Source organism: Scyliorhinus torazame, chromosome 5 (assembly GCF_047496885.1).
Source record: "Scyliorhinus torazame isolate Kashiwa2021f chromosome 5, sScyTor2.1, whole genome shotgun sequence".
NCBI lineage: Eukaryota > Metazoa > Chordata > Chondrichthyes > Carcharhiniformes > Scyliorhinidae > Scyliorhinus > Scyliorhinus torazame.
Genome location: NC_092711.1, coordinates 155,768,182 through 155,784,834, shown reverse-complemented (window position 1 = coordinate 155,784,834; position 16,653 = coordinate 155,768,182). Strand labels below are relative to the sequence as shown.

Genomic DNA, 16,653 nt, shown 5'->3' with positions numbered 1-16,653 from the left:
TCACTTGTGAACCCTTTGGAGTCTCAGCATGTTGGATGACTGAGTGAATCCCTTCCCACAGTTACAGCAGATGAATGGCTTCTTTCCAGTGTGGACTCGCTGGTGTTTCAACAGGGCAGATGAATCACGGAATCTCCTCCCACAATCAGAGCAGGTGAAATGAAACGAAATGAAAATCGCTTATTGTCACAAGTAGGCTTCAAATGAAGTTACTGTGAAAAGCCCCTAGTCGCCACATTCCGGCGCCTGTTCGGGGAGGCTGTTACGGGAATTGAACCGTGCTGCTGGCCTGCCTTGGTCTGCTTTCAAAGCCAGCGATTTAGCCCTGTGCTAAACAGCCCCTGTCAGGTGAATCAAGTGTGAACTCGCTGGTGTCTCCGCAATGTGGATGATGTTTGAAATCTCTTTGTGCAGTGAGAGCAGCTGAACGGTCTCTCCTCAGTGTGAATGCGCTGGTGGGATATCAGTAGCTGTGAGCTTTTAAACCCACTCCCACAATCGAAGCATTTAAAGGGTCTCTCGTTGCTGTGAGTGACATTGTGGCTCAGCAAGTGATGACCGAGTGAAGCTTTTCCCAGTCGGAGAGGTGAACGGGCTCTCCCCGGTGTGACCTCGCTCGTGTTTCGTCAGGTTGGATGAGGATCTAAACCTCTTTGTGCAGTGAGAGCAGCTGAACGGTCTCTCCTCAGAGTGAACGCGCTGGTGGGACATCAGTAGCTGTGAGCTTTTGAAACCCCTCCTGCAGTCAGAGCATTTAAAGGGCCTGCTCTTGGTGTGAGTGACATTGTGTTTCAGCAGGTTTGATAATTGAGCAAATCCCTTATCACACACAGTGCAGATGAACGGCTTCTCCCCGGTGTGAAGTCGCTGGTGTCTCTGCAGGTGGTGCAACTGAGTGAATCGCTTATCACACACAGTGCAGATGAATGGCCTCTCCCCGGTGTGAACTCGCTGGTGTCTCTGCAGGTTGCCAATGTCAGTGAATCCCTGTTCACACTGAGAGCAGGTGAAAGGCCTCTCTCCAGTGTGAACTCGTTCGTGTCTCCGCAGGTTGCCAATGTCAGTGAATCCCTTTTCACACTGAGAGCAGGTGAAAGGCCTCTCCCCAGTGTGAACTCGTTCGTGTTTCCGCAGGTTGCCAATGTCACTGAATCCCTTTTCACACTGAGAGCAGGTGAAAGGCCTCTCTCCAGTGTGAACTCGTTCGTGTTTCCGCAGGCTGCCAATGTCTGTGAATCTCTTTTCACACTGAGAGCAGGTGAATGGCCTCTCTCCAGTGTGAACTCTCTGGTGGCTCTGCAGGTTGGATAACTGAGTGAATCCCTTCCCACAGTCAGAGCAGGTGAACGGCCTCTCTCCAGTGTGAACTCGCTGGTGGCTCTGCAGGCTGGATAACTGAGTGAATCCCTTCCCACAGTCAGAGCAGGTGAACGGCCTCTCTCCAGTGTGAACTCGTTCGTGTCTCCGCAGGTTGCCAACATCAGTGAATCCTTTTTCACACTGAGAGCAGGTGAAAGGCCTCTCTCCAGTGTGACTACGTTGATGCCTTGCCAGCTCGCACGGGGCTGTGAATCCCATCCCACACACAGAACAGGTGAACGGCCTCTCTACAGTGTGACTAAGTTGATGCCTTTCCAGCCCGTACGGAGCTTTGAATCCCTTCCCACAATCCTCACATTTCCATGGTTTCTCCATGGTCCGGGTGATCTTGCGTCTCACCGCGTTGGACGATCAGTTGAAGCCTCGTCCACACACAGAACAACTGTACAGTCTCTCCCTGCTGTGAATGGTGTAGTATTTTGTCAGGCTGTGTCACTGGTTAAAGCTCTTTCCACAGTCAGTGCTCTGTAACAGTCTCACACGGGTGTGTGTGTGTGTCTCAGTGCTTTTCCAGACACACTGATGTTTAAAATCTCTTGAAGTAGACAGAATAGACAAACATTTCTCCTTCTAGATTCAAAGGCCAATGATCTCCGGTTCCCAAGAATTGAGTGACTCAGTCAGTTCTTGACGTGATATTTAGTTTGAGATCTCGGCGTCAAACTCCTCTCGTTCGAACTTCCTGCAATCAGATTTTACAATAGTAATCATTGTCAGTCCAGGATAGAAACTCAGAACTGACAATTCTAGTTTCTATTGAACATTCTTTCCTCTCTCTTTCCCTGAAATGCTCTAAATCTCAATCCCACACACTCTCCCTCCATTCTCACTCTGCTGTATCTAATATTCACCCTCCCAATTCTCCTGAAGGTGCTGATTCAGGCTGATTGACAGATCCAAGCTCACTGCTTCCTGTCCTGGACACAGAGATCTGAAAATCTTCATGCAGGTTGCCAGACAGATATATGTCTATATTACTGGATGAAAAATGTGTGTAATATCCAGACTGTATTCACTTACTTTCCCTCCCAATTTTCCTGAAGGTGCTGATCAACAAATCTAAACTCACTAAAACCTGTACAACCGTAGAGAATCTCCATATAAGTACATTAACTGATTAGAGATAGGGAAATTCTGAGGAAGAATTTTATTTAGTCATGGAGTGGTCATGACAGGGAACTCACTGCCCACAAGGGTTGTGGAAGTCCAGATGATCAATAATTTAAAATAAAATAGGATGGTTACTTGAAGAAAATAAACTTGCAGGGGAACAGGGCTATCGAGGGGGAACGGGACTGACTGGATTGCTGTACAGAGAGTCAGCATTGACTCGAGTTACCAAATGGATTCTGTCAGTGCTGCAATGACTGTATGACTGTAAATATATAATGTAGGTCCAGTACTATATTACAAAACTAGAAATAATAATACATGTATTTTATTACAGAACCATCAATAATATCAGAGAATATCATAATAATAGAACCATCACACCACATAACACGTGACATATCTCCGTCCGATATTAAATTTTTTAAAATTAATTTACAGGATGTGGACAATGCTGCTTAGGCCAGCATTTATTGCCCATCCCCAGTTGCCCTTCCGAAGGGGCTGGTTTAGCACAGGGCTAAATCGCTGGCTTTGAAAGCAGACCAAGGCAGGCCAGCAGTACGGTTCAATTTCCGTACCAGCCTCCCCGAACAGGCGGCGGATATGTGGCAACTAGGGGCTTTTCACAGTAACTTCATTTGAAGCCTACTTGTGACAATAAGCAATTTTCATTTCAAGTAGTGGTGAACTGCCTTCTTGAACTGCTGCAGTCATTAAGGTGTAGGTATATCCCCTGTGCTGTTTTTTTAAAATTTGTTTTTTATAAATTTAAAGTACCCAATTCATTTTTTTCCAATTAATGGGCAATTTAGCTTGGCCAATCCACCTACCCTGCACATCTTTGGGTTGTGGGGGCGAAACCCACGCAAACACGGGGAGAGTGCGCTAACTACACATGGACAGTGATCCAGAGCTGGGATTGAATCTGGGACCTCGGCGCTGTGAGGCAGCAGCGCTAACCACTGCTCCACCATGCTGCCCTACATCCCCAGTGCTGTTAGGGAGGGAATTCCAGGATGTTGCCCCAGGGACAGTATATTTCCAAGTCAGGGTGGTGTGTAACTTGGAAGCGAACCTCCAGGTGGTGGGGTTCACAGGTATCTGCTGCTCTTGTCCTTCTAGATGGTAGTGGTTGTGGGTTTGGAAGGTGCTGTCTGAGGAACCTTTATGAGTTACTGCAGTGTATCTTGTAGATGGTATACACAGCTGCTATGGTTTGTCAGTGGTGAAAGGTTTGAATGTTTGTGGAAGGCGATGCAATCAATCAGGCTGCTTTGTCCTGGATAGTGTCAAGCATCTTGAGTGTTGGTGGAGCTGCACTCATCCAGAAAACTGGAGCGTATTCCATTACACTCCTGACTTGTGCTTGTAGATGTCTGGTGGACAAGCTTTGGGGCATCAGATGGTGTGTTACTCGCCGTAGGATTCCCAGCCTTTGACCTGCCCTGGGAGCTACAGTATTAATATGGCTAGTCCAGTTCAGTTTCTGATCAATGGTAACTCCCAGGATGTTGGTTGTGGGGGATTCAGCGATGGAAATGCCACTGAATGTCAAGGGGTGGTGGTTAGATCCTCTCTTGCAGGAGATGGTCATTTCCTGGCACTTGTGTAGCAAGAATGTAACTTGCCACTTATTAGGCCAAGCCTGATTATTGTCCAGGTCTTACTGAACTTGGACATGGACTGCTTCATTATCTGAGGAGTTGAGAATGGTGCTGAACATTGTGCAGTCATCCACAAACATCACCACTTCTCACCTTATGATGGAAGGAAGATCATTGATGAAGCAGCTGAAGATGGCTGGGCTGAGGAAACTGTCCTGAGGAACTCCTGCAGTGATGTCCTGGAGATGAGATGATTGACCTCCAATCACCACAACCATCTTCCTTTGTGCCAGGTATGACTCCAACTAGTGGAGAGTTATCCCCCGATTCCCATTGGCTCAAGTTTAGCGAGGGCTCCTTGATGCCATACTCGGTCAAATGCTGCATTGATGTCGAGGGCAGTTACTCTCACCTCACTTCTGGCATTCAACGCTTTTGTCCAAGTTTCAACTAAGGCTGTAAAGAGGTCAGGAGCTGAGTGACCCTGGTGAAACCCAAACTGAGCGTCCAGAACCAGGTTATTGCAGAATAAGTGCCGCTTAACAGCAACTTTGATGACTCCTTCCATCACTTTGCTGATGATGGACAGTGGACCTGCAGAGAAGTAATTGGCTGAGTTGGATTTGCCCTGTTTACTGTCCCCTTAAATGTCCGTCATCTCTTGGGGAAACCAGCCCTTTAATTGTGAACATTAACAAAGAGATCGTCCTTTAAGCCAGACAAATAAATGTGTCAAGCTGAGGGAGGAAAGGATGTCAATGTCTTTGAGAGAGAGACCTGGGCCAAGCTTTGCCGAGTCTACACCCTCCCTGGATTCACTTCCTTTCCCTTCAGTTGCTGCAAGTGACCAATTGAAGGTGAGAATGAGAAAAGAAATGGAAAGGGGGAGAAAAGAAAGTGTTTTACTCACAGATGTTGGAGACAGGAGTCTGTGTGCAGCTCAAGCTCATTCAGGGTTGGAGGAACAACAGCTTTGCTCGACAGAAACCTCCATGTCCAGCTTCCGCATTGAGACAATGGGGGAGCTCTGATTGGCGGAGAAACAGAGTCCTTCCGGTCCTCCAATCTTCCATTGGGCACAAGTCAGCGGGAAAGTCAGAGATAGTGAACTCACCCTGTACATGCGCAGATTGCCCTCTCCCTGAGACATGCGCAGATTCCCCTCTCCCTGAGACATGCGCAGTCCTGAGTTGGTGGGATGGGCTTCTCGCTCTGGCCTCAGCTGTCAGCCGGTTGCCTGGAAACCGTCTTGACGATGTGCTGGGGGAGGGAGTACAAAGGGTGAGGGCGGGGCTCCCGTGTCCTCGCGCCGGGCGGTGCGCTCAAATGCAGTGACGTCACTGCGGAACCGATTTATTCCTATTGGCTGATTTAGAGGCCAAGCTCCTTTGTGATGTCACAATGTGGAGGTTGGACAATGAGTTTCAGACTAAAACTTCCTCCTTTGGGCAACATCTGGGAGCAAATCAATGTCTTCCCTTTTCAGAAGGTCATGAGATATAGGAGCAGAATTAGGCCATTTGGCCCATCGAGTCTGCTCTACCATTCTATCATGGCTGTGCTCATCCTGGCTTTAATTACACCGTACTGTCAGTTCCCCATTACCCTTGAACCTATTACCAATTAAAAATCTGTCTAAAATCTGGATTTAGCCCTTTACATAAAGTGTGTGACATTCATGGAAGTTTGCCAACTGGAGCGTTATTCTCAGTTAAATTCAGCTCTCAGCTCCGTCGCTGCCCGTCATTGACATGAGCAATAGAGACAGAAAGGTGCCCAAGGCTCAAATGGGAAGTCAAATCTTGTGACTTGATACCAACACCTCAACATTTGTCAGTCAAATCCATGTTATTTATACTGGGGGTTTTATTATTACATTTAGGCACTGGAAGCAAAGGATGGGGGGTTTTAAAAGGTAACTTTCACTTTCTAACTTTGTATTGCCTATAATGTCAGCCGTGGCTCAGTGGGCAGCTCTCTCACCTCAGAGTCAGAAAGTTGTTGGTTCAAGTCCCAATCCAGGGACCTGAGGACAAAAATCACATCCAACATTTCTCCTCGCAGCACTGAGGGAGTGCTGCACTGTCAGAACAGCCTTCTTTCAAATAAATAAAATGAAATGAAAATCACTTATTGTCACAAGTAGGCTTCAAATGAGGTTACTGTGAAAAGCCCCTAGTTGACACATATCCGGCGCCTGTTCGGGGAGGCTGGTACGGGAATTGAACCGTGCTGCTGGCCTGCCTTGGTCTGCTTTCAAAGCCAGCGTTTTAGCCCAGTGCTAAACCAGACCCTAATAATAAGATTCAAATAAGATTCTAAACGGAGGCCCTGTCTGGCCCTATCAGGTGGATGTTAAAGATCCCACAGCGGAGAGGGAGAGGCTGGTGGGAGAGATACCTTGGGTAGACAGGAAGTATGCGGAGGCCCCCGAGGGAGGGTTGCGAAAGGAGCGCCGGAGATTATAGGTGGAGTTTGATTTGCTGACCACTGGGAAGGTGGAGGCACAGTTGAGGAAAGTGAAAGGGGCAGTTTATGAGTATGGGGAGAAAGCAAGTAGGATGCTGGCGCACCAACTTCGCAGGAGAGATGGGGCCAGGGAGATCGGGGGAGTGAGGGATAAGGAAGGTAATACGTTCTTGGGCCCAGAGAAGGTCAATGAAGTCTTTAAGGAGTTTTACTGTAAACTGTACGAGTCAGAACCCCCGAGGGGAGGGGAAGGGATGAAGCAATTTATGGATCGATTGAGGTTCCCAAGGGTGGACGAGGAGCGGGTGGAGGGACTGGGGGCCCGATTGAGTTGGAGGAGATGGTTAAGGGCTTAGCAAGTATGCAGTCGGGCAAGGCCCCGGGTCCGGACGGCATCCCTGTAGAATTTTATAAGAAATTCTCGGAGCTACTGAGCCCACTCCTGCTAAGAACCTTTAACGAGGCAAAGGAGAGAGGAACCCTCCCCCCGACGATGTCACAGGCACTGATCTCGCATATTTTGAAGAGGGGGAAGGATCCGCTTCAATGTGGGTCCTTCAGGCTGACATCCCTCCTGAATGTGGATGCCAAACTGCGAGCAAAAACTTTGGCTACCAGAATAGAGGACTGCGTCCGGGAGTGATTGAGGAGGACCAGGCGGGTTTCGTCAATGGCAGGCAATTGAACACAAATGTGAGGAGGCTCCTGAATATTATTATGATGCCCTCAGAAGGAGGGGACGCAGAAGTAGTGGCTGCAATGGACGCAGAGAAAGCCTTTGACAGGGTGGAATGGGAGTACCTGTGGGAAGTGTTAGGTAGGTTGTATATTTCGGACCCGCCAGAGGGGACGGGGGAGATCATGCGGATCCGAAGGGACTTTGGGAGCTTCTCGGGATACAAGTTGAATGTGAGGAAAAGTGAGCTGTTTGTAATCCACGCTAGGGGTCAGGAGGAGATACTGGGGGAACTCCTGCTCGAGATGGCGGAGGGAAGCTTTCTTTACCTAGGTATACAGGTGGCTAGGAACTGGGATGCCTTGCACAGGCTCAATCTATCTCGGCTTGTAGAGCAGATGGAGGGAGACTTTAAAAGGTGGGCCATGCTCCCACTTTCCCTGGCGTGAAGGATGCAGACCGTGAGGATGACGGTCCTCCCCAGATTCCTGTTTGTTTTCCAGTGCCTTCCCATCTTCACCCCCAAACCCTTCTTCAAGTGGGTGAACAGGATTATCACGGAATTTGTGTGGGCAAACAAGACCCAGCGTGTTCAAAGACTGGGAGGGGTGTTGGGGGGGGGCGGGGGGGGGGGGGGGGGTTGGTGTGTCTGAACTTCTGTAGCTACTATTGGGGTGCTAATGTGGCCATGATTAGGAAATGGGTAATGGAGTAGGGGGTGGCGTGGGGGCGGCTAGAGGCGGCATCATGCAAAGGCACCAGCCTAGGGGCACTAGTAACGGCACCGCTGCTGCTCTCACCGGCACAATACACCACAAGCCCGGTGGTGACGGCGGCACTGCGGGTCTGGGGTCAGTGGAGAAGGCTCGGGAAGGAGGGTCCTCAGTTTGGACCCCGATACGGAACAACCATAGAATTGCTCCGGGCAAGAGAGACGGGGGGTTTCAAGGCTGGTATAGGGCAGGCATTAGAAGGATGGGAGACCTGTTTATAGATGGGACTTTACCGAGCTTGAAGGCGCTGGAGGAGAAATTCACCCTACTCCTGGGAAATGCCTTCAGATACCGCCAAATCCGTGAAGGGCAAGTGGGAGGAGGAGCTAGGTGAGGAGCTAGATGAGGGCCTGTGGGCTGATGCCCTGGGCAGGGTAAATTCCTCCTCATCATGTGCCAGGATCAGCTTAATTCAGTTTAAGGTGGGACACCGGGCTCATATGATGATGGCGAGAATGAGCAAGTTCTTTGGGGTGGAGGACAGTTGTGCGAGATGTTCAGGGAATCCAGCGAACCATGTCCATATGTTCTGGGCATGCCCGGCGCTTAAAATAATTCTGGCAGGGCTTTGCGAGGGCTATGTCCAGGACTTTGGACACGCGGGTGAAGCCAAGTCCAACAATAGCGATCTTTGGGGTGTCAGAAGATCCGGGAGTGCAGGAAGCGAAAGAGGCCAAGGTTTTGGCCTTTGCCTCCCTGGTAGCCCGGAGACGGATCTTGTTCATGTGGAGAGACTCAAAACCCCCGAGTGTGGAGACCTGGGTTAGTGACATGGCTGGGTTCCGCAGCCTGGAGCGAATAAAGTTCGCCTTGAGAGGGTCCTTGCTGGGGTTCTCCCGGCGGTGGCAACCTTTCCTTGACTTTCTAGGGGAGCAGTAAAATTTCAGCAGCAGCAGCAATCTGGGGTGGGGGCTCAGGTGGGGGAACTGTCTATTTAATGTATATTCTCTTTTTGTATAATGATAACAGCCACCTAGGTTTGTTAAATATTTTTCGTTTATTTTTCTGTTATTGGTTATGTAAAAATTCTGTTTGAAAAAAGCTTTAATAAAAACAAATTTAAAAAAAAAAACATTCCCCCAGAGACGTCTGAGACAGTGGAACACAATCAGCAGTCACAAACCTGAAGAGAAGGGAATCCCAAAAGACGCTTGCTTGGACAAGGAGAGCAAGTATTGGTGCGCAGCTGTACTACCAGCGAGAAGTGGGTTCCTGCAACTGTATTGGCAATATTACAATAATCATGGGGGGCTTCGATATGCAGGTGGACTGGGAAAATCAGGTTGTTAGCAGATCCCAAGAAAGGGAACTTTTGGAACAGCTTGTGGTAGAGCCCATTCGGGAAAAAGCAATTCTGGATTTGGTGATGTGTAATGAGGCAGACCTGATTAGGGAACTTAAGGTGAAGGAACCCTTAGGGGGCAGTGACCACAATATGATAGAATTTGCCCTGCAGTTTGAGAGGGAGAAGCTGGAATCAGGTGTAATGGTATTACAATTGAATAAAGGTAACTACAAAGACATGAGGGAGGAGCTGGCCAGAGTTGATTGGAAGGGGAGCCTAGCAGGGAAGACAGTGGAACAGCAATGGCAGGAATTTTGGGGGGTTATTTGGGAGGCACAACCGAAATTCAACCCAAGGAGGAGGAAACATGCTAAGGGGAGGACAAGGCATCCATGGCTGACAAAGAAAGTCAGGGATAGCATAAAAGCAAAACAAAAGCATACAAGTTGGTGAGAATTAGTGGGAAGCCAGAGGATTGGGACGCTTTTAAAAGCGAGTAGAGGACAACTAAAAAACCAATAGGGGGGGGGGGCGGGGTGAGCTGAAATAGCGAGTAATATAAAAGAAGATAGCAAGAGCTTTTTACAATACATAAAAGGGGAGAGGCAAGAATAAACATTGGATCACTGGAAAATGAAGCTGGAGAATTAGTAACAGGAAACAAAGAAATGGCAGAGGAACTGAATAGCTACTTTGTGTCAGTCTTCAAGGTGGAAGACACCAGTGGGATACCAGAACTTCAGGTGAATCAGGGGGCAGAGGTGAGTGTAATGGCCATCACTAAGGAGAAGGTTCTGGGGAAATTGAAAGGTCTGAAGGTGGATAAATCACCTGGACCAGATGGACTATACTCAAGGGTTGCAAAAGGAGATAGCTGAGGAGATTGTGGAGGCATTACTGGTGGAATCACTAAAGGCAGGGAGGGTCCAAAAGGACGGGAAATTGGCTAATGTAACACCGCTGTTTAAGAAGGGAGGGAGGCAGAAGACAGGAAATTATAGGCCGGTTTCTGACTTTGGTCATTGGTAAGATTTTAAGATGTAAGATTAAAGATGAGATTGCGGAGTATCTGGAAGTACATGATAAAATAGGACTGAGTCAGCACGGCTTCGTCAAGGGGAGTCATGTTTGACAAATCTGTTGGAGTTTTTTGAGGATGTAACAAGGAAGTTAAACAAAGGAGAACCAGTGGACGAGATCTATTTAGATTACCAGAAGGTCTTTGACAAGATGTCGTATAGGAGGCTGTTAAACAAGTTAAGAGCCCGTGGTGTTAAGGGTAAAATACTGGCATTGATAAGAGGATTGGCTGACTGGCAGAAGTCAGAGAGTGGGGAAAGGGGTCTTTTTCAGAATGGCAGCTGATGACCAGTGGTGAGCCTCAGGGGTTTGTGCTGGGACCACAACTTTTCACAATATACATTAATGATCTGGAACATGAACTAAGGACACTGTTGCTAAGTTTTCAGATGATACAAAGATATGCAGAGGGACAGTTAGTATTGAGGAAGCAGGGGTATTGAGGAAGAAGGGGGCTAAGACTTGAACAGGCTCGGAGAGTGGGCAAAGAAGTGGCAGATGGAATATAATGTGGAAAAGTATGACGTCATACACTTTGGCAGGAAGAATGGAGGCATAGATTATTTTCTAAATGGGGATTTAGGAGTCCTTGTTCACGATTCTCTTAAGGTTAATGTGCAGGTTCAGTCAGCAGTTAGGAAGGAAAATGTAATGTTAGCATTCATGTCGTGAGGGATAGAATACAAGAGCAGGGAGGTACTTCTGAGGCTGTCTCAGGCTCTGGTCAGACCCCATTTGGAGTATTGTGGGCCCCGTATCTAAAGAAGGATGTGCTGGCCTTGGAAAGAGACCAGAGGAGGTTCACAAGAATGATCCCTGGAATTAAGAGCTTGTATGAGGAGCGGTTGAGGAATCTGGGTCTGTACTTGTTGGAATTTAGAAGGATGAGGGGAGATTTTATTGAAACTTATAGGATACCGAGAGGCCAAGATAGAGCGGATCGGAGAGAATATTTCCACTAGTAGGAAAAACTAGAACCTGAGGCCACAGCCTCAGACTTAAGGGAAAATCTCAATACTGAGATGAGGAATTCCTTCGGCCAGAAGGTGGTGAATTTGTGGAACTCATTGCTGCAGAAGGCTGTGGAGGCCAATTCACTGAATGTCTTTAAGACATAGGTTCTTAATTAATAAGGGGATCAGGGGTTATATGGAGAAGGCAGGAGACTAAGGATGAGATACATAATGATACTAATCGCTTATTGTCACAAGTAGGCTTCAATGACGTTACTGTGAAAAGCCCCTAGTCACCACATTCCGGCGCCTGTTCGGGGAGGCTGGTACGGGAATTGAACCTGCGCTGCTGCCTTGTTCTGCATTACAAGCCAGCTGTTTAGCCCACTGTGCTGAACCACCTCCTGCTAAACCAGCCCCTACATGTCAGCCATGATTGAATGGCAGAGCAGACTAGATGGGCCAAATTGCCTAATTCGGCTCCACATTTTTTTCAAATTCATTTATGGGATACGGGCTGGTTGGGCCAGTATTTATTGCCCATCCCTAGTCTTATGATCGTGTGGAAACTGACCCTGATTCCTATACTGTACAAACTGAAGATTTTTCTAAATATAAATTTAGCGTACCCAATTCTTTTTTTTCAATTAAGGGGCAATTTAGTGTGGCCAATCCACCAATCCTGCACATCTTCGGGTTGTGGGGGTGAAATCCAGGCCGACACGATCGTGTGACTTCTGGTCAATCCGCAGAAACCGAGATTGCCAAAGAACCGAAGAATTTATGAAAGTGAAATCATGCTTGACAAATCCACTAGAATTCTTTGAGATGTAACTAGTAAATCTAAAAAAAAAAAAATTTAGAGTGCACAATTCATTTTTTCCAATTCAGGGGCAATTTAGCATGGCATACCCTGCACATCTTTTGGGTTGTGGGGGTGAAACCCACGCAAACTCGGGGAGCATGTGCAAACTCCCCATAGACAGTGACCCCGAGCTGGAATCGAACCTGGGACCTCAGCGCCGTGAGGTAACTAGTAGATTTGACCAGGGAGACCCAATGGATGTGGTTTATTCAGAAGGCTTTCGACAAAGTCTCCCATAGCAGATTACTGTGTAAAGTTAAAGCATTTGGGATTTCGGGTAGTGTCTTGCGATGGATAGAAAGCTGGTTAGCAGACAGGAAGCAAAAAGTTGTAATAAATAAGTATTTTTCTGATTGGCAGGCAGTGACTACTGGGGTGCCACAGGGATCTGTGCTCAGACCCCAACTGTTCACATTATGTATTCATGATTTGGAAGAGGGAACTAAATGTATTATCTCCAAGTTTGCAGATGATACAAACTTGGGTGAGAGGGTGAGCTGTGAGGAGGATGCAGAGATGTTTCAGTGTGATTTGGACAGTCTGGGTGGGTGAGTGGACAAATGTATGGCAGGTGCAGTATAATCTGGATAAATGTTAGGTTATCCACTTTGGTCGCAAAAATTGGAAGGTAGATTATGATTTTAATGAGTGCAAATTAGGAGAGGTGGATGCACAGTGAGACCTTGGTGTCCCCTAGCATCAGTCACTGAATATAAGTTCTCAGGTACAACAGGCAGTAAAGAAGGCAAATGGTATGTTGGCCGTCATAGTGAGAGGATTGGAGTATAGGAATAGAGATGTTTTATTGCAGTTGTATAGGTACTGGTGAGGCCACACCTGGAGTATTGTGTGCAGTTTTGGTGTCCTTATCTGAGGAAGGATGTTCTTGCTTTGGGGAGAGTGCAGCGAAGGTTTAACAGGCTGGATCCTAGGAAGGGACTGTCATATGAGGATTTTGATTTGATTTATTGTAACATGTATTAGTATACAGTGAAAAGTATTGTTTCTTGCATGCTATACAGACAATGCATACCGTACATAGGGAAAGAAGGAGAGATTGCAGAATGTAATGTTACCAGTCATAGCTAGGGTGTAGAGAAAAGATCAACTTATACGAGGTAGGTCCATTCAAAAGTCTGATGGCAGTATGGAAGAAGCTGTTCTTGAGTCGGTTGGTACATGACCTCAAACCTTTGTATCTTTTTCCTGACGGAAGAAGGTGGAAGAGAGTATGTCCGGGGTGCGTGGGGTTCTTAATTATGCTGGCTGCCTTTCCGAGGCAGCAGGAATTCTAAACAGTCAATGGATGGTAGGCTGGTTTGCGTGATGGATTGGGTTACATTCACAACCTTTTGTAGTTTCCTGCGGTCTTGGGCAGAGCAGGATCCATACCAAGCTGAGATACAATCAGAAAGAATACTTTCTATGGTGCATCTGTAAAGGTTGGTGAGTCATAACTGACGTGCCAAATTTCCTTAGTCTTCTGAGAAAGTCGAGTCGTTGGTGGGCTTTCTTAACTATAGTGTCGGCATGGGGGGGACCAGGACAGGTTGTTGGTGATCTGGACACCTAAAAACTTGAAGCTCTCGACCCTTTCTACTTGGTTCCCATTGATGTAGAGGGGCATGTTCTCCACTACGCTTCCTGATGTCGATGACAATCTCCTTCGTTTTGTTGACATTGAGGGAGAGACTAAGTCGTTTAGCATTATATTCATTGGCGTTTAGAAGAGTGAGAAGGGATCTCATAGAAACTTATAAAGTTCCAACAGGATTAGTCAGGGTAGATTCAGAAAGAATGTTCCTGATGGTGGAGGAATCCAGAACGAGGGGTCATAGTTTGAGGATAAGGGGTAAACCTTCTCGGACTGAGGCGAGGAGACATTTCTTCACCCAGAGAGTGGTGAATCTGTGGAATTCACCACCACACAAAGTAGTTGAGACAAGAGCATTGTGTAATTTCAAGAAAGAGTTAGTCAAAGCTCTTGTAGCTAAAAGAATATGGGGAGAAGGCAGGGTCAGGGTACTGAACTTGATGATCACCCAGATCATAATGAATGGGAGAGCAGGCTCGAAGGGTCGAATGGCCTCCTCCTGCTTCTATTTTCGATGTATCTATGTATGTATTTAGGAGATGGAGAGCTGACTGGTGGTGATTTAACCTGAGGATCACCACACCCCAGGCGAGGGGCAATGTTGAGAAGGCGGGGCTTTCATGGATGACCTCAGCCGGTACGGGAGTTGAACCCGCACTGTTGGTGTCGCTCCACATCATGAAGCAGTTGTCCAGCCAACTGAGCAAATTGGCCCCCAGATAAATATGTAATAATTCCGTAAATATTAGCTATTCTTTGTCTCCCATCAGTTTCCCAGTTCACCTCAGACAACTTGCCCCTCATCCTCTGATTGTTTCTCACAGACGAAAACACTTAAATATGTAAAAGAAATAAACCATGTAACGACCATATCCCATCTTCATGGCAAGGTGACATAATTTTAGGGGTTCCCAAACAGAAATGGGAATGAAATATCTTCTACTTCCAAACACCCCTTCACTCTGTGATCGTTGTGAAATCTGAAACCAGGTTTTCTCAACAAGACAAAGAGCATCAGCCCACTGGAGGCAAAGTTGTGAGACCAGCCAGTCCAGCAGAAAGAAACGCTCCAACCCTCCCCATTCACCAACTGACAGAATGAACAAAATGCCGTCCTGGATGTAATTCAGAACAGAAACAATAACAGCAGAATCCAACCCCTGTAATCACTTGTGAACATGTTGGTGTCCCAGCAGGCGCCATGAATCACGGAAACCCTTCCCACATGGAGAGCAGGTGAATGGCCTCTACCCAGTGTGAAGTTGCCAGTGTCTCTGCAGGTGGGATGGATCAGTGAATCCCTTCCCCTACTCAGAGCAGGTGAATGGTATCTCCAAGATTTGAACTCGCTGGTGTTTCCGCAGGTTGCGTTCATGCATGAATCCCTTCCCACATTCAGGGCAGATGAATGGTCTCTCCCCGGTGTGAACTCTATGGTGTGTCAGCAGGATGGATGAAAGAGTGAATCCTTTCCCACACATTGAGCATAGAAATGGCCGCTCGCCAGTGTGAACTCGCTGGTGTGTCTGAAGGGTGGATGAATCACTGAATCCCTTCCCACACTGAGAGCAGGTGAACGGCCTCTCCCCAGTGTGAATTCGCTGGTGTCTCAACAGGTGCGATGAATCACTGAATAGCTTCTCACACTGAGAGCAGCTGAATGGCCTCTCCCCAGTGTGAACTCGGCGGTGTACCCGCAGGTGGGATAAGTGAGTGAATCCCTTCCCACACTGAGAGCAGGTGAACGGTCTCTCCCCAGTGTGAACTCGCAGATGTGCCTGCAGGTGGGCTAACTGAGTGAATCCCTTCCCACACTGAGAGCAGATGAATGGCCTTTGCCCGGTGTGAACTCGCTGGTGTGTTCGCAGGCTGGATAATTGAGTGAATCCTTTCCCACACTGAGAGCAGGTGAATGGCCTCTCTCCAGTGTGAATTCGCTGATGTTTCTGCAGGGTGGATGAATGTCTAAATTCCTTCCCACACCTCGAGCAGGTGAATGGCTTCTCCCCAGTGTGAACCCGCTGATGTGTCTGCAGGGTGGATGAACGATTGAATCCCATCCCACACCGAGAGCAAGTGAACGGCTTCTCTACAGTGTGAACTTGATGGTGCCTCAACAGGTGGGATGAATCACTGAATCCCTTCCCACACTGAGTGCAAATGAACGGCCTCTCCCCAGTGTGACTGCGCCGATGAGCTTCCAGCTCTGATGGGGCCCTGTATCCCTTCCCACAGTCCCCACATTTCCACGGTTTCTCCATGCTTTGAGTTTCCTTGTATCTCTCAGTGTTGGACAATCAGTTGAACCCTTAACCACGTACAGAACACGTGTACAGTCTCTCCCCGCTGTGAATGGTGTGAGGTTTTTCAGGCTGTGTAATTGGTGTAATTGTTTTTCAGGCTGTGTAATTGGTTAAAGCTCTTTCCACAGTCAGTGCTCTGGAACACTCTCACTAGGGTGTGTGTTGCCTCGGTGATTTTCAAGTGCACGAATGTTTAAAATGTTTTGAAGTCTACAGAGCAGTCAAACATTTCTTCAGGATTCAAAGGCGATGATATTCTGGTCCCAAGGAATCAAGAGACTGTGTCAGATCTAGACATGATGTTTTGAGATTTCAGTCTGTAATTCCTCCTCTTCTACTATCCTGTAAAAAACATTTTGGAACGGACATCGCTGTCAGTACAGGATAGAAATTCAGAACAGACATTTCTATGGAACATTTTCCCCCCTCTCATTCCCAAAAACTGTAAGTCTCCGTCCCACACACTCTCCCTCCATTCTCCCTCTGCTGTATCTAATATTCACCCTCCCAATTGTCCTGAAGGTGCTGATTCAGGCTGATTGACAGATCCATGCTTCC

At 47.6% G+C, this 16,653-nt stretch overlaps 2 protein-coding genes across 2 annotated transcripts in view; both read right to left on the bottom strand.

Annotated features, from left to right (window-relative positions):
• LOC140420217 (uncharacterized) overlaps nt 1–16,431 on the bottom strand; it is a 36,272-nt gene extending 19,841 nt beyond the window's left edge. The window contains exon 1 of the mRNA XM_072504249.1: nt 15,139–16,431. Coding sequence (XP_072360350.1) covers nt 15,139–16,053 — 915 coding nt within the window. The 5' untranslated portion in view covers nt 16,054–16,431. The remainder of the gene's footprint in view (nt 1–15,138) is intronic.
• LOC140420203 (uncharacterized) lies at nt 183–5,171 on the bottom strand. The gene is made up of 2 exons (XM_072504229.1): nt 5,008–5,171; nt 183–2,062 (listed from the first exon to the last, which is right to left on the bottom strand). The coding sequence occupies exon 2, from the start codon at nt 1,693–1,695 to the stop codon at nt 508–510; it is 1,188 nt and encodes a 395-aa protein (XP_072360330.1). The 5' UTR covers nt 1,696–2,062; nt 5,008–5,171; the 3' UTR covers nt 183–507.
• Nucleotides 16,432–16,653: the final 222 nt, after the last annotated feature.

Excerpts from the sequence above, each read along its gene's own strand:
- LOC140420203 (XM_072504229.1), bottom strand. The coding sequence starts at position 1,695 with ATGGAGAAACCATGGAAATGTGAGGATTGTGGGAAGGGATTCAAAGCT.